The sequence below is a fragment of the Neomonachus schauinslandi genome, chromosome 4, assembly GCF_002201575.2.
Source record: "Neomonachus schauinslandi chromosome 4, ASM220157v2, whole genome shotgun sequence".
Taxonomy (NCBI): Eukaryota; Metazoa; Chordata; class Mammalia; order Carnivora; family Phocidae; genus Neomonachus; species Neomonachus schauinslandi.
Window position 1 is genome coordinate 166,641,804 of NC_058406.1, and position 27,272 is coordinate 166,669,075.

At 44.6% G+C, this 27,272-nt stretch overlaps 1 protein-coding gene across 1 annotated transcript in view; it reads right to left on the reverse strand.

The window, feature by feature from the left end:
* EXT1 (exostosin glycosyltransferase 1) overlaps positions 1 to 27,272 on the reverse strand; it is a 276,879-nt gene that overhangs the window by 33,427 nt on the left and 216,180 nt on the right. The window contains exon 2 of the mRNA XM_044914657.1: positions 1,259 to 1,352. Within this exon, the coding sequence (XP_044770592.1) occupies positions 1,259 to 1,352 (94 nt within the window). The remainder of the gene's footprint in view (positions 1 to 1,258; positions 1,353 to 27,272) is intronic.

Here is a 27,272-nt window from a genome sequence, read left to right on the forward strand (position 1 = left end):
TGGCGACAACTGGCCTCATCCAAGAAGTTTTACTGAGGTAAAAAAAATCGTCCACCAACAGCATCCCAGCCTAGAACCAACCTTGAGTATAAACGGTTTTGTCAGGGTATGCCACACGTCTGCTTGCGGGGTGGCTGACCCCACCGTGAGGAGCAAAAGGGGTAGAAAGGGGGTTGGCCCTCCTGATGAAGCATGCTGTGGACTGAACTACTACCGGCTGCTCCCCTTTCCCCTGCGGTGCAAACATCGGAGACAGAACCTCGTTCCGCTCACTGTGGACGGATCCAAACCACTTGTCGTACCAACGTCCTGCTTGCACAGAGATCTGTCAGCCAAGAAACGCCAGGTTAAGGCAAATAACTCCTAATCCAAAGTGGAAAACTACTTGCTTCATGCGACATCCCACAGAGGCGACGAGAACATTCGTGTTAGGGTTATGCTCCACAGAACACACTGGAAAGGGCCAGAAGCAAGCTCTTCGGTTGGAGGACACGACAGAAGGATGTATGTTAGGAAGCACTGCGCACAAAAGCAGACTCTGGCAAGGTGCAGAACATAGAGGGGGAAAGAACAGAGAAGCCAGGAAGCAAGGAGTGGAGGAGGAGAGGGTCTCGGCTGAGAGTATGCTTTCTCAAGATCACGGAAGGCTGAGTGCAACTCCCAGGTGCAGGAAATGAGCACAGGTGTCTTCAGCAGGTCTTTCTGCAGAGTGAGACTAATAAGCAGATCCCCCCCACCCCCACAGGCCCCAGAGCTGCGGAGCCTGGGGATAGGTGGGCCAAAGTGAGGAGCGCGACCCCCTGGGCATCACTCTCAGAATTTAGAGGCACCAAGAGACGACAGAGTTGGGTGGGCAGAAAAGACAATTTGCTTTTGGGAAGCACCACCAAGAAGCCATTGTCTGAAGTCAGTGCTCTTGAGACTGGCTTCCAGGCAGGGCAGTGTGTCTGCAGGTTGCCCAATGAGGCCGCTGTTGGGCAGTCAGATCTACCCTCCATTTGCAAACGTGTCCCCAAAGAACCCATCCTCCCTGGTGGTGAAACCATTTAATCTTCCCATGTCCGAAGACAGGGAGTAAATCCTCTTCCCCCCACCCCCCTTATACAAAGTGTTGCAGACTTTCTTGGGAAAACAGACTTCAGGTGTTCAAGGCAAACTGTGCATTCTGTTTCGATCCCAGCAGAAGGGCTAAGGTGAAACCCACCCCGTCTGACTTCAGTCCTCAGCCCTAGTCTGGGGAGGGTTCAGAGTCTCTTACCTGCAGAGCCTCCAGGAACCTGAAGGACCCAAGCCTGCGACCACGAGGAACCAGACAGAAAGTGGCATTGTGCAGCATTTCCCGATAATCATACCTACAAGGAGAGGAGGAGCAATCAGCAAACGAAGACCCGTTAGGAGTGGGGGATGAATGAACATCTGTGGGTGCACACCTGCATGAAATTACCCAGAGCAACTCAGGAAATACACTGGCTGGTGGGCAGTTCTCACGTCCCCTTTGTGGAGGTGGGGGTGTTACACGAGGGAGAGCACATGTGAAGTTTCATGGGGGACAAAGCAATTAGGGGTACATAAAAGACAAGTCTGATGGTCCCAGGAACAATTTGGCTTGCCTAGGTTTGGCTTCCAAAAATCAGAGTTTTTTGTCTTGATGAAATGTCTTGTTCCTATAAGCTTAAAAAAAAAAAAAAAAACACAACGCGTTGCTCTTGATGCCATGTTATTCAGCAAAACTAAGACTGTCCTTGTTCCCCACCCCGTGCTATTAAAACCTACTCAGGAAACCTCCATTACAAGCACACAACAACATTCACTTTCTCCTTCACGCTGGAGTTTCTACATTTAACCAAGAATATTCAGCTATGCCAGACAAATACTCCTGTTATAAGAATGGTTGACACGACTTACAGGGGAAAGACAAGGGAGATGGAAGGAGCTGGCCTAAGAAATGGGGAAATAAGAATAACAAGAGAAAAAAAAACAGAGCAGGGGGGTGCAGAAAACCGGGGTGCAGAGAACGGGGGGGGGGGCAGAAGAGAGGATTGTGGCTTTTACTCAAATACCACTTGGCGGTATCACACGGTTTTTGCACTTGAAAAAAGGCAAAATATAACACGAGCGTCAGCTGTCTCTTTCTGCTGGTGAAGTGCAGGAAAAGCAAGGAGCATTTCATTTTGTTGAGGGCTATCACTTTAAATGTGAGACCCACAAACACAGTCCTAAACACACAGTTTCAGGTTCATTATGAGTTTAAGCAAACTTGGGAAGCCAGAAATGGCTCCTGTCCTATGAAAGCTGGATTCTGAGAGCTAAGATGAAATCACTCTCATTTTTCAAGAGCTTCCAGTGCTCGGCAGACAGGTGTGACTTTGACCGTGGCATACGTCGCCAGCATTTTCTGACTCTAATAGTCTAATTTAGTCATAGCCTCAAGGCATCAGATTCTTCCCTCCTCGTTTTGGGATACTGATATATACATTTATATTTTTAAAGTCCACATCTATTTTTATATTCTCATACAAACTAGGCATATGGGAGTAAGCCAATTTTCAATTATAAACCCGTCATTAAGAAGAGACATGATGCAAAGGACCATTTGCTTAAACAAGCTTGTACAACTAATTTGCACAAGAAAAGGTCACCGTGAATGGATTAAGATTATCTCCATTGAGAGTAAAATAAAAACCCTCGCTGCATTAATTAAACTGCAAAATAGACTTGAAAGTAGAAAAGATTTTTAAGAGGGCTCAAATTTGGCTAAATAAGAAATATTAAATTATGATGGTAATGGCTTCTTCTTTGCTCACCAAACATAGGGAAATAATTGATAAGTATCTTCAAATTCAACTGTTAAAAATGTTGGGATCTCTACCTAATGAATGAAGAGGGGAATATGTATAGACACACACACACACACACAAATATACATATAAACTTTAAACTCTAATTGTTTTTAATATAAAAAGGTCAAACATGCTTCAGACTACAGCAAAGTTTAATAAACGCCCAGAATAGAAACCCCTGAGGGACTAGCACAGAAGGTCCTACATCCTCATCATTAGGCTGCTAAAAATGTAAAATCCTATTAATGTTCTGGATGGTAACAAGTTTCAAAGTTGCCAGTTGCAGAATTTACTTTAGGGAAGGAGTGGAGGTAGAGGGAAGGCAGAAAACTTACAGCAAAAATTCAAATGACAGTTATTCTAGGATGTTGATTTTTAAGTGGTGGTAGAGAAGCAGGATTTGCTCATGCTGGGGATAAAACTTACACGATTGAAGCTTGTGTTCATTCACACAACAGGTAACGGGAGATATGGGATGAACATTCTTGCCCCTAGGTAGCTGTGACATTATGAATGAAACACATGAGCTCTCTGGGACTCAGTTTCCTCATCAGCAAAATGACAAGAGATTGTTTGAATGTCCCGTTATTCTTTATGTTACTTTTAGGTAAGACAGAATGTCCTTTCAGAATATCTCACTGCTCCAAAGGTTTCCATAACCCTTGTACAAATAAGTGTATGTATATCTGTACGTATACATAGGTATCTGCTCATGTGTGTACAATGTATGTTTGACGTTTGTGTATCCCTAGAACCACATAAAGACACATACAGGACATGTACACATAAAACTTAAAACAATGATTTTCAGATTTCTAACCATGCTCAGCCCATGAATCTGCAAGGGGTCAGTCGTTCTAGGTGGGCCACATATGTGTTTGGTACCCTTCCGCTCAGCCCTTCTATGGACCCCCCTCTCCATTTGGATGTGCTCACACATCCCACATCTATCTCCTTCTAGATGCTTAAACTCATTCATTTTTTTTTGCAGTCATTCTCTCAAGCACAACGTTCCGGGCCCTGTTCTAGTCCTGCAGAGTTGTGCAGAGAAGATCTTACTCTAGTTGCTAGACCTACCAGAGAATCATCTGATAATTCAGAAAGGCAGATGAGAACGGAGGGCGTAAAATCTCCTGGGCGCGTGTGCATCATAGAGTTCATTCGAGAAGGCTGGCCTTGCACAGTGAGGCACTAGCTCTGTGGATACTCTCCCAGCAAAACAACAACTTAACTGGTAAAAATTATAAAAACATTCATTAAAAGTTTCTGGAAATTGTCCTAAGGATATAATGACAAATGGAAAAACATTTGTTCAAGAAAACCTACCAGATCTTGGCAACAACAGTGAGCGTCTGTGGCATTTGAGCCATGACCTGCTCCATTACCAACCCCTCCCAGCTCCGCCTTCCAGAAGCTCCATCTTAGGCAAGTTTAGTCAAGAAGACTGGGCTGCCTCTCCTCCCAGCTGCCATCAAGAAAGTGAAAAGACAACCCACAGAAAAAAAGAAAATATTTGCAAATCATCGACCTGATAAGAGACTTTTGTCCAGAATATGTAAAGAATTCTGACATTCAACAATCAAAAGACAATCCAGTTTGAAAACATGCCAAGGATGGACTAGATATGTTCCAAAGAAAATACACAAAGTGCCAATAAGCATGTAAAAAGATACTCAACATTACGAACCATTAGGGAAATGCGAATCACCCACGAGGATGGCTACCCTCAGGAGAACAGCTGCTGAGGAGGCTGCAGAGAAACCGGAACCCTCACATATTGCCGGTATGAAGGTAAAACGGTGCGGTCACATTGGAAAAAAGTGTGGCAGTTTCTTTTACTAAAACTAAAAATGGGATTAGCGTATGACCCAACAATTGCACTCCCGGGCATTTATCCCAGAGAAAATGAAAACTTATTTTCACGCAGAAACCTGCCCATGAATGTTCACAGCAGTTTTATCCTTAATAGCCCCAAACGGGAAACTATCCAAATGTCCTTCAATGGGTGAATGATTCAACAAACTGTGGCACATCTATAGCCTCGAATACTCAGCAATAAAACGAAATGAACTATTGATACACACAACATCCTCAAGGAAATTATGCTAAGTGAAAAAGCCAATCTCAAAAGGATATATACTGCATTATTTATTTATATAGCATTCATAAAATAACTGTAGGGATAGATAACAGGTTAGTGGTTATCAGTGATTAGAGATGGGGGAAGAAAGATAGGGAGAAGACACGTCAAGTGAGGGGGGCAGCCTTCTTAAAGGGAATCGTTCTCCACGATTAAGTTTAGAAACGTAAATCACATCAAAATCATAAACTTCTTCAAAATAAGAGATAATTAACACATGATATCCTAAGCAAGAAGGTAAGTAGATAAGGCAGGCAACTCTCTCAGAGAACTTTCAGCTTTAATTAATAAATGGTTTTGTTACCCTTTTCAGATGGGCATTAAGCTCCCCATTGTATAGGTAGTGACCCAGAAGTTAGAACAGTTCTCATAAATGACTGCAAAGAAAAATGCAATAAAATGACAAGACCTGAATTTAACCTAGAAACCAGGAACCACTCTATGGCCATAATAATTTTCTCCTTAAACTTGTACAGAATAATGGATGGGATACACCCCATTTAAAATGGGCCATGTAATAATGCATAATTGAAGTCCTTCCCCTCCATATGAAACACATTTTTGCTGGCAGTAATTCAGTGCACCTAGTGGGGGAGGGGCAGTGTGGTGGGGGCGGGGGTTCTCCAAACGTGTTCTCCCAACCAGGAGCATCATCCGCACCACCTGGGAACCTGGTAGAAATGGGAATTCCCAGCCTCACCAAGGCCCACTGAGGTAGCAACTCCGGGGAAAAGGTCCAGAATTCTGTTTTAACAAGCCCCTCTAGGTAATAAGGATGCATCCTAAATTTTGTGCTAAGAGCTCAAAAAATTTTTGAGTTAAGATGTTAGGAATACAAAGCTTACTGAATAAGCAGATTTAGACACAGCCAAACCTGGGTTCAAATTTCATCTTTGCTATTTCCAAGCTGAGTGATCTTGGGAAAGGTATTTGTCTAAATCTTGGCTTCCTGGTTGGCAAAATGGAGATACTTCTACTATGAGGCTTAGATGATACCACTTAACTCAAACACAGGCATGTCATAAACATCCATAAATGGTAGCTATTATCATTATGGCTCAAGGAAGGCAACAGAATATAATGGAAAACGGAGCTGACTTGTTAGAAGACATGGCTTGAGGACTTTGGGTTCTGGATCTACCACTTTCTATGGGGTCCTATGTAAATGGAGTTCTCTGTACATCAAAGTCGTGACGGTCAAATGAGATCATGTCCATGTCCTATAAACTGCCATGTACTACGCAACTGCAAGTTATTGTGGTAAATGACATCAGGATGAGAGGAATAAAAACATTAAAAAAAAGAAAAAAGTAACAATGAAAAAAGAAAGAAAAGAAAGGACTGATCCCCAAAGACAGAGCCAGAGAGAAATGTGGAACAGACCCTTTAAAATAAAATGCAAATAGAAGCTGGGAATCAGAACAGAACAGCAGCTTCTAATTCAAAGGATTCTGCCTTATTAATCAAAAGCTGCATAGACAAGGATGCTGCTGGTGCAGGGTGCCTACCGTAGGTCCTCCTGCACGTCCCACAACTCCTCTGGGGTGTGCACAGTTTCCATGAGAGCCTGCTTTCTGCTAATCAAAGAGGGTAGGCCCAAAGCAAGTGATCCGGCCTCTCATCTCTGTAGTCATACAATTCTAGTCACCCCGTGATGTTGCTACAGTTTGTCTCAAGTATTTATTTGTAAAGTAAGTGAACATCTATGCTATCTGTTCCCTCCAGTCTCCATCCTCATAAGTACTTAATCTTTGCTCACACCCAGGTTTGAATCACGTCCCTTAAGAGAAAAAGAAAGAAACCAAAAACAATTTATGACTGCTGTAGTTCCATAAAGTACACTGGAAGAAGGGAAATAAAATAGCTTCCTCAGCACCTCCTCTGTGCTTTCTTTTATTCAATCAACAAACATTAATTAGTTGAATGCCTACCATGTGTCAGACACTACTCAAGGAACTGATGGTCCAGTGAAAAGGCAGATGCGTTATTGCTATTCAGTGAGGGAATATGATGATCAGTGATTGTTATTTAGCGGTAGGATGGAGGCATGAGGTGGATTATGCGAAGAGAAACAAGAACAACAACCTGGCTTTGGTGGGGAGACTGAGAAGCGGGGTGCCTCCACGAGCAAGGGAAACTGAACTAATTATTAAGTGAAGAGCAAGAATCAGCTTGGCAAGGCTGAGAGGAGGGGCAGTAGGAATTTTGGGGGGGGTAGAAACAGCACAGCAGGAACAAACACCAAGACGAGAGAACCCACCACAGTTTGGGGGAGGGGGAGGTGATGGATGGGGGGAGGGAAAGGAAACTGCTGGTAGGTGCGGGGTCCCCCTGGGCAGACTATGTGTGGTATCTCTCCTGGAGCTCAGATGCGATTCTGTGCAGTGGTCGTGAGTCACCGAAGGGCTTAGCAGAAGAATGACACTTTCCCAATGGCATTCTTAGGACCTGCTAACCTTGCCAAGAATGCAGGTCACAGCTCTGGAGCCATTAGGGCTCCAACTCCAGGCTTTCTGATTCTAAAGGGTGATTGCCTTCCACCACGTCACGCTGCCTCTTTGGTCAGCTCACACAAATGCAGAGACTGAAAAGACATTTCTTTCTTTTTTCTTTTTTTTTTTTAAGATTTTATTTTTAAGTAATCCCTACACCCAACGTGGCACTCACACTCACAAGCCCGAGATCAAGAGTTGCATGCTCTACCAACTGAGCCGGCCAGGCACCCCTGAAAATACATTTCTTATGGAGTGAAGTCCTAAGCAGTTCACCTGGTTTCGAGCACTAGCCACAAGTGGTTACCACTGAGAGGACCCTTTCTCCCCGACCCAAAACTCTGCGTCACGTCCCACCAGCCGTTCAGTCCAAGATGGTGCTCTGTTTTTTATGAACCATATTGCCGGAGACCCTTTCTTGGACTTGATAGACTTAACACGTAAAATCTCAATCATGTTTGAGAAAACCCAAAGTCCGTAACACGTAATAACATGAAATTGGCCCAAGACATAAATGTGAACAGAGAAACATACCTTTAGTTAGAAAATGGGTCCATCTGGCCCCCAGAGTACGGCCATGTGATACCTTGTAAGCATTCCTACAGAAGTACAGGCCCCTGCGGTCTCTGAGAATTCGTGGGACACACTAAGCCTGTTTCTCCGCCAGCGACACACACAGCTTTTGAGCACACGAATGAGCTCCATGTGTTCCAGCGTCGGGCAAATGCTGAGAGCTAACTCACGTGTGGTGCTGGACCGGGCTGACCAGGGGGGTGGCAGTCTCGGGGACACTTAGCAGCCCGCAGTCAGAAGGCACTCGCCAGGTGGAGGTGGTGATTTCTCATTCCAGCGATGCCTGCCTTGAGCAGTGCCTGCTGCTAGAACCTCGGGGGCACCCAGTCAGGCCCCACAGTAGGACTTTCTTACAGTGCTCCTCAGAAGGCTGTTGCTGGTCCCACACTGTGCACCGCAGAGAGCAGTGGTTGGTTACAATGAGGGACGGGTAGCGACATCCACCCTTTCACATTTCTTGGCTATCCACAAAAAACCATCTCCGTTTTATTGTCCATTTAAAACCCATTTCAGTATTGGGAAGGGAGGGAGCTCTGGCTGGAGCATGAGGCCCCAGGGGAAGCGTGGACTCTTGCACACACATGGTCTCACTGAAGCCTCAAGTCCACGCTGGGAGGTAGGTATGGTTATGCCAGCTTCCCATGGGGGAGAAGAGAGAGTCAGAAGACACTTGGAAGCAAACACCCTGTCTGACTACACTGGATCATAACCCCATATCATGTCAAAATTCCCCCACCCCATCTCTACCCTAAACATCTACTGACAGTTCAGAACTTTAAACTTGGACTTCGTGGTAATCACCACCTACGTAAACTAACAAATCCAGCATGAGCCAGGGGCACCTCTTCCTTCAACATGGGTAGAAGACCATCTTGGTTCCCTCTCATTAAATAGCAGCTCAACGGCGAATATGTAAAAGCAAGTGATAAAATATGACAGCCATTAAAGGTAACAATTATTTTTTTCTAAAGATTTATTTATTTGAGAGAGATGGGGGGGAGGGGCAAGGGAATGGAGAGAGGGAGAGAGAATCCTAAGCAGACTCCCTGCTGAGCACAGAACCCAATGTGGGACTCGATTCCATGACCCTCAGATCATGACCTGAGCCGAAATCAAGACCATCTGACTTCACCAATGGAGCCACCCAGGTGCCCCTAAAGGTAACAATTATAATAATGATACCTCTACCCCCCTACACTGATTACAAGTTTCCTGTGGGCAGGGCAACAACCTGGGCTCATTATTGTACTTTATCTCTACACCTACATGTGAAATGGCCCCATTTTTATTATTATTATTTTTTTTAATAGATTTTATTTATTTATTTGACAGAGAGAGACAGAGTGAGAGACAGAACACAAGCAGGGGGAGGGGAGAGGGAGAAGCAGGCTTCCCGCGGAGCAGGGAGCCCGATGCGGGGCTCGATCCCAGGACACTGGGATCATGACCTGAGCCGAAGGCAGACGCTTAACGACTGAGCCACCCAGGCACCCTGAAATGGCCCCATTTTACAGATAATGAAGTAGAGCAACAAAGATTTTACGGGGCTCGTACAAGAGCACATATTGTGCAGAATCCACAATATGCTCTCTTGTCTCTCAGAGCTGCTGAGAAGGAGTGATATGGTGACGAAAGATTTCTACCGCATTGGGCCGGGTGACGTAGATCTCAGAATGTTGTCAGGCAGAGACGATTGGAGCACCAGCTTCTGTGCTCAGCAACACCAAATTTCAAACGGTCCCGAGATAGATGCACCTCCGGGACACGTGGGTCTCAACAATTCTTTGGTCAGAAAGAAAGCATTTCTGGAAATGCTACCTAAAGTGTGACCTGGGTACAGGGGGGACAGAAGAGGGAGGGGTGATAAAAAAAAGCCAGCAGCAACAATGACCTCGCGTGGATAAAATGGGTCTGCCAGAGGTACACCAAGGTCTTGGCTGCAGGAGCTAAGTGCCTGTGACCGACCCGAGGGCAAGTGGGAAGCCCGAGGTCATTATCTTACCATTAACTTTCACCAGGCTCTGTGCCAAGGAGCCTGGCCGAGGGGAGCGGGGCCAGGGAGCGTGGCCCGAAGCTGAGAACACCAGCACGGAGCATCTGTCCTAAATGGCAGCTCCTCATCAGGGACAGGCCAAGTCTCAGGGAGCAGGCAGCAGCAGGGGGCACCTCTCCCCAACACAACCCTCTTTCCTTCCTCTGCTTTTCCTGCACTCCTGGAGGAAGCCTCCTTGGATCCCTGAGTCTTGGCCAGAGACCCTCTCGCTGCTCACACAGCGCCCAAGGCCGACCTTCTATTGCTCATACTACATTAAGTTGCCCATTTTCCTGTTTTCCTTCCCTGGACTCCAGAAGACAGAGCCATGGTCCCACTTTCTGCTGAACCAGCCCCCCACCCACCCCACCCCAGAGCCTGGCCTACAGCAGCCACTCGAAAAATAGTAAATGGATGACAAATGCTCAGATGCTCAGCATCCATCGGTTTGCATTTAGGTGTGCAGGGGCTATGAGAGCAAGACGAAGACCAAGACAGGCAAGCCCTTCTTCACGACGATTGCCTCTATTCAGCCATAACAACGTGTCCAGCTCTTGGTTATGCCTGATCTTCCCAGGATGATCTTCACTTCTGTGTTTAGGCTGAGCCAAAGTTAGAGAATGGAAAACAGTGTCTTTTATTTATTTATTTTTGTCTTCCTTTTGTACACTTCCTATCCCTTCTTCTCTGTCTTTAATTCTAAAGGCCTGGCAGCTTGTTAAAAATTTCATTTTCTTTCTGCACACTGGTGAGGGTGGGAAATGTGCTTCACCGGCCCTGATAAATAGCATTATTTGCAAATCGAGTCAAATGTGCAGTGCTACTCAAAGTGAACCCTCACCTGGCTGTCCTCCACGTCAGAGCTGAAGAAAAGCAAACAAATGGTAGAACTTCCTCCTGGCTTCCTAAGGATAAACACTGCTTTGGTCCAAAGGCAATGACTCCCCATCCCCCAAAGAAAACTGGGCTCAACCCGGCATTCTGACCGCTTCCCTTCTTGAGCCAAGACATTCTTTCCTGCCCGGCTGGACTTGGTCAGCCCTGGGATTAGGAGGATGTCTGGAATTCCTGCTGGGCTGTTCTCATCACCAGAGCAGGCACTAGCCAATGGTGAATAGGACATGCCCCTGCATTCTTTGTCAGCACATAAGACTTTCGTCTGGTCCTTGCACTTAAGTGATTATAAAATACCTTGAGAATCCAATTACAGTTAATGAAATGACAGCTGGCTCGGCTAACCTCACCTTCCTAACTCTGCTCCTATTTTTGCCATTCCTGGGGTCTACCTTCTGACTTGGACAGTCAGGGCCAGCTCACTTCTGCGCCCTTCGCGCTGAATCAGCAAATGAGGCCTCAGAAGTCTGCGGAGGTAAAGATGGTGCATCCTCAAGAAATAATGGGACACCAACATCATATGAAAGCTGCGTGAAGCTGGTCGACTATGAAAAGTTTATTCTTTCCCTCTGGGTATGTGAATGTATAAACATACAGGTGCATGTGTGTCCCTGGGACATAAACATCTGTGCTATGGTTAACGACCTGATAGCACGTATTGTTTATTTACCAGATCACTCTCCCATAAGGGTTTGGTCAGGGGAGACTGGAAAGGCCCATAAATCCAGATTCTGCCATTTCCTTTGGCAGAAGAACAATAGTGCCCTGGGGGAGAGAGTCTGAGCTCGATGTCACCCCTCCCTTCTCCCCCAACTGGCTCTGCTCAGCCCAGCTCCCCTTGAGAAGCAGCTAAGGAGCTAGCCAACTCCTAGGTGGCCTCATTTTGGGAAAGGCCTATGGGACAGAGAAAATTTAAGTACCTAATAGGGGAGGGGTATACCAGGTGGCCTTTAAGATGCCTCTTGCTCTGATATTTGTTCAGTGGACAAATGAATCCTGAACAGCTCCTATGTGCCTGGTAGCACACTGAGCAGAGGGGAAACAAAGATGCAAACACCCAATGGTTTTTGTAATTATACTGGAACCCCAATCTCCACACACCCCTCTTTCCTAGATCTCCTTAATTCTACTCCTTTGGGTCTCCACACGAATAGAACAACAAGAAGCATACTTTGGTTCATATTAGTTTCAGGTCAGAATAAGTTCAGTCTTACAGGTTCAATCCATTTTTTCCCAGAGTAACCAAAAATACCCTTAAAATGCTAACTCCAAGGCTGAAAACCCCCCAGGGGCTCCTCATGGCACTTAGAATAATATTCACACCCCTTGCCCTGGCCAACAGGACTCCATGAGAACTGGCCTCTGCCCACAGCATGCCCCTCTCCTCACCTACCATCTACTGCTAGCAGCTTCTCTACACACAACTGGCTCATTACCATCTGCTGGACTTGTACTGGATATGTCCTCTGTCTGGAATATTCTCCCCAATCTGCCCCAAGATGCAAATCAGCATTCAGAGAAACAGGCCCTCCTCAGAGAGGCCCTCACAGACCAGCCTGCGTTCCCTGCACTCACTGTCCCATTGGCCTGTTTCCTCTCTGTCCTAGGATTTACCACTGTCTGAATTCACCCATCTGCTTGTTTTACCAGCTCACTCACCTTCTCTATAAATATCATATACATACACCATGAGAAAAGGAGCTTACCTGCTCTTATTCACCACCGTGACCTCAGCTCCTAGACCTGTGCCTGGACCATGGTAATCTTAAGAAATATTTGTTGTTGAATGAATACCAGATCTCCTCTCATTCCTCAGGGAATAATACCCATGAGGTCCCAAAGTGTCCAAGTTGCTGGCCAAGTACGCCAGGATAACTCCTAGGACAACTTTCTACAAGAACACAGAAGAGCACAGAGAAATTTTCTTCTGTCTTTGTGTGTGTGTGTGTGTGTCCAATACTAGCCTCTCTTCTCTGGTTACTATTAAGATTCATCAACTGCTCTAAATGCCATCTGCTATGAAAGCAAAATCTCATTAAAAATGTCTTTGGAGAAAAATTTTTTTTAAAAAGAATGCCTTTAAGAGAGGTTTATGTAGAGGGATAGAATGAAAGCTGCATGAACAAACATTAGAAAGTATAGTTTCTGGTCTTGACTTTGTCATTAATGGTTTGATTTTAAAAGAGGCACTTTGGTTCTAAATCCATCTCATTTATAACATGGACCAATCATGCTAGTCTGGCTTACCTAACAAGGTCTACTGAGGATCTAAGGGGACAGAGTACATGAGAACTTCATATAAACTAAAGTGCCCCTGAGAATTTTATATAAACGGAAGTGCGTAGGAATATTGGAGAGCACAAGGCAAGGGCTTTCTTGGAACGGTCTTTGTATATGAGGAGGTCATAATGTAGATGATGTCAAAGGCTTGGCATTGTTTTGGTTCTTGTCCTCTTTTTTTTTCTGTAAGATTTTATTTATTTATTTGACAGAGAGAGCGCGCACAAGCAGGGAGATAACAGAGGCAGAGGGAGAAGCAGGCTTTCTGTTGAGCAGGAGTCCAATTCGAGGCTCAATCCCAGGACCCTGTGACCATGACCTGAGCGGAAGGCAGACGCTTAACCGACTGAGCCACCCAGGCACCCCTCTTGTCCTTTTTTTTGAGTCCCAAATTATTATGGCCTATACCCCAAACCCAACCAATGCTTCAGAAGTGCAGATCATTTTCCAAAAGAAGCATCTGGAATAGCTAATTTGTTACTGAAGACAAGGATGAAACACACACAATCCTGGAAGGGTCTGGAAAGCCAGCCACGATTCCCAGGGCTCCACTGTGCGAGTTCTCAGCTATTAGCCAATCGGTCCATTTTCAGGGTATGCATCTGTAATGAAGATGGCTCAGAACTCTTGGCTACGGGGCCCTTAAAGAGAGAGCAACTCTGTCACGTGGACCGTCTTGTTGCTTAGTTTCCACTAAGGTATCTTGGCTTTTCAATAAACCGTCAAGTAAAACTTGGCATCAAACACAAAGTGAGTAACTTCCTCTGTAGAGGAGCTGACGGCTCGGCTGTGTGTCCGACAGATAGCTGCTCAGAGTTGTCTCTAAAGGCGACTGCGTCCTCTCGGGAAGGGAGCTGGTACCACAGTTCCCTGTCCTACAGTTTACCACTGTCTGAATTCACCCATCTGCTTTGACCAGTCACCAGGCGAGCGAGCTGGTAAAAGGCGTAAAGTCAAAGCAACATTTAGGGATGATCTTTATGGAAAGTTAACCCTGCGACGCCCATCGACCACATCCCTCTCCACGACTGTTGGTTTTGGAATTATAAAAGTTTTGGAGGTGTGAAAACATAATTGGAAAACTTTTTTTTTCCTGCTTAAAGGCCTAATTGATTTCACAGGTGTTTAATTATCATTTGCTGTGAGGTAATACCTTGTAGTGCCATAAAAAATGGATTTAATTTTCGAGTGCTTGCAAAACCACTGCCAAAGCCAAGTGAGAGCTAAAAGCTAGATAATTATTCTATAAATCAAACACACTGTCTCCTTTCTTTGAAATTTTTAATACTTGGAGATAATGATATCTGACAACCTTGAAACTAACATGAAAAGGATTTTCTTGCCACGTGCCAAAAGGCAACGACTGGAGCATTTTAGGCAGTTTGGTTCATTAACAGTGACTCGGGCAGCCTTGAGGTCCTGCCTGTGGGCTCCCAAAACATGCCAAGGGTAAGGGCATTGGTGTATGTCAAGATAGAGTATACTCTACCAACATCAAACGGCCACACGTCCAGTGAGGTCCACAGAAAAACAGGAATGAAACCCAAACCACCCTTAGCACCAAAAACTGCCTGAAAACAACCGTGAGCCCAAACTCAGAGTCCTGGAATGTGGAAAGTGGAGGTTTTTCAACTTGATCAATGAATACTTTCCTATCTCATGCTTATGGCAGAACACTCATGCTTTCTGTAATAATGAGAGAGAGAGAAATCATGAAATAATTAAAAAAAAAATGTTAACAGCTGGAAGGCACTGCCAAGATCGTCCACTCCAAACGTTCCAGATGAAAAAAGCAAAGCCAGGAGAGGTCAAGTAACTTGCCCAAGATACCACCACCAGGGGCAGAAGCAAGATAAAAAAAGGTGAGTTCCGAGCGGGCAGAGAAAAAGACAGCTTGAAAATAGATTTGGAGTCCCAATCTCAACCAAAATCTAAAAATAAAAGGATTTTTTTAAAAGGGGGGAAAAAAAATCATTCCATAAGAGGAGTGGCTATTTCTTCAGCAGAGCCCAGTTTCCGAGGAAATGTTGAAACTGCCTTAAATAACCAGATGGGGGTTTTAGTTGCTGCCACGTTTAAAATTTTTTTTCTCCAACTTTTATTCAGAAGCTGCCGAAGTCCTAATACATTCCATTAGATCAAGGGTGCTTACGTGATTTCAGAAAGTGGGGTGATCTGGTGGGGCACACACGCTGTCCGCGCTATTTAATTTAATGCACGCCCCACAAATCACTGGACAGTATGGATTTTCAGGTGGTTCGAGGTGGCCTTTATAGTAATGGTTAAGGCATTAGAAGGCAAAAGGCAGTATAACTGGTGCCATTCCTGGACACCGTGCTTGGGTCCTCATGGTAAAAGTAAAAAAAAAACTGTGTGCAGAGAAGGCAGGGGAAAACCTGGGTGCCCATGTAGACTAAAAGGGGTAGGATGGACAGGCATTCTCAGGGACTGGCTTGGAATTGCAATGGAAACTCTTGCTATCAGTAAGAATGATGATAATAATTAGAACTAACACTTCTTGTGAGCTTATTCCATGCCCAACCTTCTGCAGAGCACGTTATAGCTGGCCATTTGATCTTCTGACAACCCTGTGAGGTAGGGAATGTTATGTCTCCTACTTTATAGGAGAAGAAATCGAGGATTATATCTAAGTTGTCTACATTCATTTAATAAGCAGACAGGTGGGATCTGAACTCAGGCATTCTGACTGTAGGGCCCAATTTATCATAGAGTAGCACAATGCCTTGCTTCTAGAATGCTTCTTGGAGATGTCCTGTGTACTAGCTAAGTGAGCTCTGTCTTGAGGGACACCAGGGGAACCCCTATGGAATCCCCTGGACTGATTCACGGTCTTCTGGTTGGAAACAGCCTGGTACTGCACCGGATCTTTTATCTGGTTCTGAATTAGAGAAGATGTCCTTCCCGGGGTCACCTCCCTTCTCAAATATTACTCCTGGATCCTGGGGAGTAGACAGAGCAGGTAAGAAACAAATGGCTGCTCATTTGCTATATTTTATCCCAGAAAGGACCGCTTTTAGAACATAGAAACCTCAAGGCCTTGTTCTAAGAATTTATATAATTTTACGTTCCCCATCCACCGCAAGGCTTTGGTACCAAGACCCACAACCCACCTTTTAGTTAACTAGAAAACCATGTGGAACCCCTCCAATGTGTGCAGGTCCCTAATCCCATATGAACAGGACAGGGAAGAGACACAGAATAAACACTGCAGGAGACACTGGTATCTTGTTCATGCACTCACTTACTCATCCATCCACCCATCTACCAATAATACTTATTGTGGGGGCGCCTGGGTGGCTCAGTCCGTTAAGCATCCGACTCATGATTTTAGCTCAGGTCATGATCTCAGGGTGGAGAGATTCAGCCCAGCGTTGGGCTCCTTGCTGGGCGTGGAGCCTGCTTAAGTTTCTCTCTCCCTCCCCCCAATCCTCCCCCCTCCCTCTTTCTCTCTAAAAAAAAAAAAAAAAGAAATAATAATAATAATACTTATTGTGAACCTACCTAAGAACCAGGCATGCCGTTGTTAGGAGCAAGGAATACACGGTGAGCAAAAATTCATCATCGCCATCATCACATTTCGTTACCTTGGGGACTTCTCCCTTGTTGGGGAGACTGATATTAAGTGATTTTTAATGAGAGGAGAGACTAATGGTACTCCAAACGCACGCAGAAGACAGTGACCTTGTCAGGATGAGGGGACTGAGCTGGGACCATAGGGTGAAGCAGGCCTGGGGCTGAAAGGAAGCACAGTGAGCAGTGTTGATGGGCAAACCGTCAAAGGCCACCAAGATGGCCTGGGTGCAAAGACTGCCAAGAACTTTAAAATACGTTTGGGCAAGCAAAATACACATACAACAACTACTCATCTCAACAAGTCAAAAACACCTTGCTGCGACAAAGACTAACTCTCAGGATGTTTGTACAAAACAAAGGCTGGGGCTTCTCGCTGCCTGGAAACAGGAGTGTGGTGAAAGTCGGCCTGTCTGGATGGATGAGCGCTTCCTGTGACACCTGTCAATTGTACGGAACGTTCTAGAGTCCACACACCTGTGAAGCAATGGCACCCGGCAGCTGGTCTGAACCCACGTTAGAGACGGGAAAGCTGCGGCAGGAAGGAGCCGTCACATCCCGGTGAGACCGAACGAGCGCCCCCTGCGGACTGCTCCGTCCATTTCCCCTGCTCTCCCCCCAGGACAGGCCAACTCACCTAGCGTAACCCTTATTTACGAGGGCCACAAAATTCTACAAGCTCTGTAGAGATTGTGCTGAGTCCCTAAATCATCATATTTTCACAGTAATTAAAAGCCAAATTCCCCAACTCCCTAAATGTCACGAGCAGCTTGAATGCCGGTATTTTGCCCTAACGTAGAACATCTCTAGGGTGAAGGAAATCATGAGAGGAAAGGCAGAGATGCCATAATCGCAGAAAGCGGCGGCCTCACAGGGCAGGGGACGTGGGCCGAGAGGAGAAGGAAGCCAGGGCTCCCGCTGGGAGGGCGCATTCGGGATCTGCCCCTGGGGGCTGGCTTCTGCCCAGCGGCCTCGAGGGCTGCCTGCTGGCGGGCCTGACCCAGGGCCCGCGGACAGGAGAGGCCCCGTGAAGGCATCTCTCTGCCACCGTGATGTGTCCTTCCTGCTGATTTAATACTCCTTCAGGTGAGGGCATGAAAGAGGGAATTTCAGTTATTAAGGCATTAGTTTGGGTTGGAGCCAAGAACAAAAGAAAAGCCACCACTGGGCTTTGCCCAGCAAAGACACGGCTTTCATGCATCTGCCTTCTGGACTAATTTAGGGATTACAGGACCTACCCAAGAACCTCTGACATCAGAGCAAGCCACTGCCACCTGGATCTTTAAGGCTGCTAATCCCCTTAGGGGAAAAAAAAAACCCGGAAGAAAAGATGGGGGGACGATCTACATACATATTCCAGCATCACAAAACACATTTTGCATTCTTTCAGTCAAAATCCTGCCTAGAAAAAGAAAGCTGATGACAAGAGTCCAAGGAAGGGCTCCCAGTAAAAAAATAATAATAAATTCATTCATTCATTCATTCCCATGCAGGAATTACCATAATGCTCAGAACACAGCAACTGCCACAGTGATATGGTAAGCGCTGTGCTAAGGGCTCTCTGCACAGTGGATCACAATCTGAAGTTAGTATGATTATCCCCATTTTACAACTGAGCACGGAGGCTGACAGAGGTTCAATAATCTGCCCAGAATTATATAGCCAGTAAATAAAGACAACTGGAAATCAAATGTGGTTGGTCCAAACCCGAAGTACGAGAACCTGCCGGACTGTCAGCTGTGTTTTGTACCTGCGGTATCTGATGTCTTAAGAAAGAGGCACAGCTGAGATCCTTCACAGCATTAGCACTGAAAATATTTTGATGCTCGTTGCAACAGGTAATTCAAATAAAGTATTACCAAACCTTAACATACAGACCTCACGTGTACGCTGACATTAAAATGGCTTATTTCTAGGTTTTTCCTGATTGCAGCACTCTGGATAAGTTAATATATTTGTTGTCTGGCTTTCTCTCTCTCTCTCACGCCTCTGCTCTGATAGGATGCTAGGCACTCTCTCATGTGTCTGAAATCATCCTGAGCCCAGAAAAACCAAAGTAAGCTATTGGTCTGTTCAGTGTACTTGACACCATGAAATCCTTCCGTGCTAAATAACTCAGGGATGAGACACACAGGCACAAAACTCAGCGAGCATTCAAACCTTCCCCTTTGTGGACTCAGTGGGGACTACTGAATCCTAGTGAGGAACAAGAAGTTAACAACTACTTAATAATTTTTAAAAGAAGAAAAAAACCTCTGTAATTCAGAGTAAGTGACCTTAAACCAAATTAAGATGGCTTCATGTTTTTGCTACTTCTGAGGTGGAAATCTGGAGGGGGTGGTATGAGGTGAGATACTTTTAGATGGAGATGTTAGATAAATCCTTGTAAGGGAGCGCAAGTTATGAAAAAGCTATAAAATTCATGTTCACACAGCTGCGTCCCCAGCATAACAGAAGGGGAGAGTCAGAAAGGCTACCCGCTTAACCCTCAGCCCACAGCCCTGCTAGGCATCCTTTGCTACGTCTACTTATAAGCTAATTCATCATTTAAACACGGTATCCTGGCATGCAAGCTACGACATAAAACATTTATTGACAAAGGGACCGGTTTGTCATTTTAAAATAATTATGTTTCTTTAAGCAAACTGGCAAATTCCACCTGCTCCAATTTACTTATTGAGCCTTATAAGCAATTTAAGTCCTTCGTGTGTGTGTGTGTGTGTGTGTGTGTGTGTGAGTGAGTGAGAGAGTGTGAAAGAAGAGCAAGGAGATTCTATTTTCTCCCTGCAACTTTTCTCTCGTGAACTCATGAAGACTGAACAAAGCGTGATGACCCCATCTCCTTGAGCTATCCTGCAGAGAACGTTTATTCCATAAACGCTGCAAACCTGGTCAAAGTAACGCATGCGGGGAACAACGAAATGGTGCACATGGACGTTCAACAACAGATTTTAACCTGTGGACACAAGCGTGAAACTCTTAACTTCAACCTTGCAAACCCCACACAACAGAATGTGTGTGACTCCAATGAAAATCTAGGCGAGATGCCAAAAACGTGTGCTCCATGAGCAAACCATGCTTTACCTTTCATTTTGTTGCCAGCAGGATAACAATGTGTGGCTGAAACCCCAGCACCATCTCAGCGGCGTCTAAAGACTGGGAGGGCCAGCATTATTAACTGCGCGGGGTAATGCTGTCCATGAAGGATGTGGCCACCCGATTCAACCAGTAGTTGGGGTACAGCCACACACAAGTGTCCCCACTAAACTGGCCTGATGCGAAAGGAGAACACTGCCTGCTTCCTCCTCCCCGCTCCCAAAGAGTAAAGAGCAGACATAGGGAGGGGGAAGACAGATCTCATCTCTAGAAGAGGCATTCGATTATTTCCCGGACTTCCCTTTCCCTCCTATTACCATGTACATAAAATGAGAATTGGCCAGCTCAGAAGGAAGAAATGCTCTGCCCACACCACTGTGAATGTACTCTATAAAGCACACTGGTTACTCAGTCGCTTACTTATTCTAACTTTGGACTAGTATTTTCTGAATGCCTAAGATATGCTGATCCTGGATTGGATGCTAAATCTATAGTGGAGACTCAAACAGAAATGGGGCGTGCTCCATCCTCTCCTGTGGGTACAAACCGTGTTAAAATGCACATGCAGGTCATAGGTAGCTACGAATCCCAAAGATGCTCAAGACCGGGTGGGCATCAAAGCAGTTATGGGTGGGAGGGGGCACGGAAGCAGAGATGAGTTGATCGGGGAAGCCCTTTCCGAAGAAGCAACACTGGAAACAGGCCTAAGGGCCAAAGACAAGCCAGCGTCCCAGAAGGAGTGTGGAAAGAACAGTTCAGCAAGTGGGAGCTGTTTGTACAGAGTCCCAATTCGAACACTCCTGACACATTCCAGGAACAAGGGAGAGAGACCAAGCCAGTCCGGGTGGTGGCGGCAGAGGTGAGGGCAGAAGGAAGGTCAGTCAGGCATCTGTCTGACAAGGCAGTGGGTGTCCCAGACTTTGATGCACACTCATGCCCTCTAGGCCAAAAATTATATAGAGCTTTAATTTGCCAGGTTTATTTCCAGCTTTATTTAAAATTCCTTACATAAATCTCATTTACTTCTCAAAAGAAACCTTAAAGGTAAATACTATTATTACCATCCCCTTTTTACAGATGAGGAAACTAGGGCACAGAGAGGCTAAGTGTTCTCCCCACAGTCACACAGCTCTGCGTGTACAGCCTGCACTGGAAGCCCCGTGGTCTGACTCCAAAGGGCATGCTCTTAACTTCTACGTGCTAAACACTGCGAGAAGCATCATTTTATTTCATTATCGCTGTGTCTATTCTGATGCATTAAGTCCAGGCCTTTTTTTTTCTTTGCATTTTTGTTTTGTTTTTGGTGGCACGGATGACCGATGTGGCCCCAAATAAGAAATCTACAATTTGGCATTGAATACAAGACTAGACAGACTCATCACATGTCCTGATAATCAAGCACAATTGTGTACCCCGACTCCTGCCAGACACCAGCTTCCTCCTAAGTCTGGGTTCTGTACACAGGCTCCCCAAAGGACTGTAAATCAGTGCACTACATATCTCCACCAAGTCTCAAACAGATGTTCGTCCTGTGCTTACTCTCCCAGGCTCCAGATGGCTCCAGATCCTGGCTCTTTGCTCCTGCAGACCGTCAAATCACACTTCAGATGTGTCAGCAACACAGGCTAAGGAAGAAGGCTGCATGAGGAGATCTGGCGCAGTTCTGGAAGCAACCCTGTGGAGCCCAGTGGTATTTCATATATGCATATAAGGAGCTGAGAGCCGAGGCAGCATAAATCACTGTCAGCCTTTCCTACCTGGATACAATTTTCCAAAAGATGAAGTTGTTTAACATGTTGGGGAAAGTTTCTGCTGCCAGTTAGTCTGGGTCAGCTACAAAGTATTCCGAGCTCTTACATAGGCAACAGGTTGCAAGGAATTTTACTACACTGCCTTAATAGCAACACAATTCCACGCCTACCCCATCCCTCAAAAGGGTGAGGAGTAATACTGAAAAACAGGTTACAGCAACATGTTTTTCAGAAGTTCTCAAGTACAGGTTCCAAACCAACTGCAAAAACACAAAAATCTGAAATTAAAAAAAAAAAAATTCCATTCTTTCCCAGACCGAGGAACAGGTTCACCCGCTTTTCTTTCATCCTAAATTATAAGTATCCTTGACATTATCTAGTGATTTATGCACATGGGTGATAAGAAACCAAGCCTTGCATGTTTTCTTTAGGGAAGTCTAGAGATTCCCTCCCTTATTCCCTTCCCTTCAAAGATACACAGACTTAAAAAAATAAATAAAAAGCAGAAGCTGGGGTTTCTTTATGGATTCATGCCTCTAGTATTCATTCATCTGCAGAAGAGATGAATTACCACGACAGAAGCCCAAAGAAAGTCTGCAGGCCAGAAGAAGTGTTTGAGCTGCGCTGTGAACCCCATGCAAACATTTGTTGATTTTGTTAGCATTGCCTGTAAATTTCACCTCCCATTTGACTTTTCATGGAGGCCTGGAGGCTCAAATCAAACCTCCCGGACGGGGTCAAGCCTATCAGGTCATCTTCCATTCAGTTGTATGTAGGCCTTCAGATTCCAGAGCGAGAAAAGTATCAAATGGGCTCACTTTGAAATGACTTCCTTTTGTTTTATACTTCATGAAAACTTGCTCTATTTCCTTCATCCTTCTTAGACCCTAGGGGGCTGGAGTGCTTCATACCCACCATTCCTTATCTGCCACACTCTACAGATAGAGATAATTATGGGTAAGGTTATGTATTTCTGACTGTCAAAACTCACAGCAAAGCTTACTAGAAGCAGGTATTCGATAGGTATTCATTCTACCTAGAGATAATGGCACTCACTGTATAAATTGTGTAAATAACCAGGTGTCTGTACACACTGAATCTCTGGAAATGCATTTGGGCTGACAAATGTTTGCACTGAGTTATACTGCTTTAATTTACCCTCAGTTGGGGGGAGAAAGGTGTGGGCAATATCACATTAATAAAGGAAGAATGTATTACAGCTTATCATTACATGGAGGTTTCCCTTCTTTAGGTAAAACCCAAATGTATACAAAAGTTAAGCCATTTAAAACTGAAGATTATTAAAAAGATATTATTTAATTATAAGATATAATTTTCAATTAAGCAGAGACCTTATGTCAAGAATGGTTGATAAAAAACCCGAAAACACAGGGAGGTTAAGTGGTTGCCCAAGGTCACCCCAGGATTCAGCCCAGCTCCAGAGCTCCAACTTAACTGCTACAAAGTACCACTACTTTCCCAGCTAGCAAACTGAACAGATCCTTTAACAAAATGGTGGGAATGCTACGAATCCCACCTGCCCCTTAGAAATGCCCAATCAAATAAGCGCAGAGGTAGGCAGTGCTTGATAAAGCCAACTTTCAGGTGTAAGGAGTAATTATTTATTCAGGATCCAGCTATCAAAGTTATATAAACCTACATGTTTATACTATTTTTGGGGGGGGTGTCTCTCAATAGTACATGATGAGCCATCCTTGCAGATGATTCTGTGGACTGGTAGTTTTAGTGGGTCAGTAGACCTTTCTGAAACTGTTACTAGGCTGTATGAATCTTGGTCTAGGAATTTGTTTCCTTGGCCATCCAAAACATGAAGTGCATTTTGCTTTGTTCACAGATAACTTCCCTTCTACTACCCTTGGCAATGAGACCAACTTTGACAATACAAATGACCCTGAAAAGGTCCCGAGGACATCCAGTTTACTTCCCTTACCTCTAATCCACTCCCTCTTTTAGGAAGAAAGCTTGGGGAAATTTATAGCCCAGGAAGATGGATGGAAAAATGATGCTATTTAAATGCAAAATCACTCTAACAGATTTTGTATGTGTGCGCGTGTGCATGTGTGTGTGTGGGGGTGGGGGTGGGTGGTTCCGGTCAGGGCGAGGAGAAGAGTTGAAAGAAGGGGGTGGGTGGACGGAAACGTCCATCTCCATCTCCACAGGCAATTCAATTTTGGCTGCTCCATGGAGACAACCCAATTAGTATGGATTGTCAAGGTGTTTTGTATGAATTGGCTACCTGCCCATTATGAATTGGAATGGGATTAACTAGCTATTCCACACACCCCACCAAACAGCAAATGGTCATAAAATAATGATTTTCAGTCACCAACACCCTGGCTGGATTGGAGGCTTTGAGGTAAAAAGGCTGGATGTAACAATCTTCAGAGAGACTTGGATTCCTTCAAACCTACCTACCTTGTCTAAACATATCCTTTTCTTTTTTCCCCCTCTTTTCTCTCTTAGCTTTTATTTTTAAAAAAGCTCTCCTGCTAATTGGGAGGCTGAACGTTCTTCTGAACATAACCAGACCTACCTTCCACCACACCTGCAATCATCAACTTGTATGCTCTAGCATATGAGTTTGCTGGTCCCCTATTCTTGTAGTCTTCAAAACCCCACAGTGACACACATGACCACCACATTTGCAATTTAATTCAACCCAAGGTTCTAGAACCAGTCCTTCCTCTGAGAGAGAAGCCCTGAGAAACCTGAGTTCAAGTTGAGGGATTCAGGACGCAACCAATGCCATTAGCTCTTTTTAATCATTTGTCTCAACTACTTATAACTGGACTTCCCCCCACCCCCCTTGTTCCAGACTCCAAGTCCATATTTTATATTCCAGGCTCAAGAAATTGGCTCCAGGAACCACCCACCACTAGCCAATAGCATCTCTGTTTGCACTTCTGGTCCAGGGAAATGGAGCCAGGGTGAACAATCTGATGTGATCTAAGTATAAGCCATCAGCACAAAACCACATTCCCCAGCCCACAGTTTTCCAGGTATGGTGCTAGGAATCCTTAACACCAATACGGCTGCTTCCTCTGGTCAGGGTCTTTTGGTCAATATTGGTAGCATCTGCAAAAGTGTAGGAAAAAAAAACCCATATATATATAAAATATCCTTCCCCACATCCTCACTAACAACTGGTATGTTTGTTACAATGAAAACATGTCTCAGAACAAATTCTGGAGTCCTGCCAAAAATCCTAGCCCAGGAAGTAGGGCCTGATACCAATGTCAGACCACATTAAAGCTGACGGAAAGTAGCCAAGCGTTCTCTCCATACATCTGTTCCTAGACTTCCTCCACTCACCTGCCCTGGGGCTCTCAGGACCTCCCCAGTGCCAAGTGCCTGCCAAAAATCTCACCTTTTGCACAACTCCACATTCCCTGCTGTGTATGTTCTGCCTGGTGGGCTGGACTTGTTGCCAGCACCAGCAGATTCCCGTCCTGCGTCTGCCCCAATCCAGTGGCTAGGGCTTTTCTCCAAGCGCAGGTCTTCTGATCTGCTCTGTGACCCTCAACTAATCTGTCCATACCTGTTTCTACATCCAGAATGCGGTCCATGCCTGCCTCCACATCCAGAATGGGGAAGAACTTAATGAAAGAAACCCAATTTACCAATCTATGGTATTCAAATGGAAATTCCAACAGAAATTCCAAAGAAGCTCCATCTTGCCCATAAACAGCAGTCTATCTCTTCAACCCACTCAGGATTGGCTAAAGGGTAATTCTCATTCCAGAGTACAGGATGCATGGGAATGTTCGGGTCTCAAGTGAATTCAATTACCAGAAACTTTCGAAATTTTCAAAACATCTATCTCCCTCCCTCATAAACCATGACTGGAAATTAAATAAAATAAAACATCGCAGTAAATTTCCTTTCTTTCTGGCCATATTGGCTCTTACTGAAGGACGGCATAGCAGGAACAAAGTCCATTTTCAATATAGTATTTCATTTTATGGTATTCCTATCTTAATGTCAAGTATAAAAACCACCAGCATATAGGTTTCTGATTTTAAAGTAATCTTATTTGATTAAGTTACATTTTAATGGATTGTGTTTAGAAAAGGAAGAATGGAGTTTAATTCTTTTGCCATAAATATTTATTGTCCCTCACATTTAAAAAAATATATAGTATATGAATGTTGAAATTTTCTCCTTGAAATAAGGTTATGCTAGGTGAATAGTGCTGTTAATAACACAGCTCTGAGAAAATAAAATCGAATATAACAGTACTTTTGGGGTGCCTGGCTGGCTCAGTCGGTGTAGTGTGTGACTCTTAATCTCAGGGTATGAGTTGGAGCCCCACGTTGGGTATAGTGATTACTTAAAAATTTTTTTAAAAATTAAAAAAATATATATACAATGGTACTTTAGACTATGAATTAATTTTCTAAGCTTTAGGAAAAAAACTAGTTACCATGGGAGATAATACAAGAAAACAGTATGAGGGGACAAAACTATACCTATTGCAAGAAGCAATGGCCCCCAAATCTTAAAGCATGACTGATTTCAAATGAGAATATCATTTTTTGTGTTTTTTTTTTTTAAGATTTATTTATTTATTTTAGAGAGAGAGGGAGACAGAGAGTGGTGGAGAGAGGCAGAGGGAGAGGGAGAATCCCAAGCAGACTCCTTGCTGAGCGTGGAGCCCAATATGGGGCTCAATCTCACAACCCTGAGATCATGACCTGAGCCAAAAATCAAGAGTTGGACACTTAACTGAACCACCCAGGTGTCCCCATTTTTGTGATTTCAAGGCTATGCTTCTTACTTAAAAAAATAAAAATCAGATTTAGGAAATGGAAAACTTCATTTAAAGATGACCCAATTATTTGTAAATTATTTCCATGATGACTCATTTTTCTTAACACGTAGGCAAAACTAAAATTGAAGCAATTAACTATGACAATATGACATATCTCTCAAATCTTGGTAAAACGGGATGCACGGTCCCATTAAAAATCCATCTTCGGCCCCTAATTTTCCCCTATGATTTTCCAGGTGTGGGTCTCCTTTAAATTCAAACAGCTGAGAATCACTATGTCTGGGCATCTGTTCATATTCAACATTCGCTGCCAGTCTGTTGTTTGCTAGGGACTTTTCTAGGCACAGGTGACACAAAGGTGTCCTCAGGGAGCTGACAATCAATGTAACAAGTGGGCACCAAATAGAAAGAGGAAGGAAAGGTCCAATATTGATGTTTATATCTTGGATACTCCATTTGTTGCCAATTTCTAGCACGCTCTAGAACCAGTTCAATGGCTCTGCTAACGTTGAGTTCCAAATTGTGGACCTGTGGCTCGTTTATAAACAATCTTCAGCTCTGCATTTTTTTTCCCCCGTTATGCAACCTGTTCCAGAGTGGCTGCCTCTTCCCACTGCAAATATAAACCAGTTTTACCATTCTGGGAAGCATCAAGAGACTGAGAGCCCACTGAAAGTAGGGACTGTGGTCATTCTATTTTGTGTCCGGCATCCATCTCAGCACCCAGTAGGTGCACCATAAATGCTTCATGAGAAAAAAAAAATTAAAATGAAATTTACTTTAATGATTCA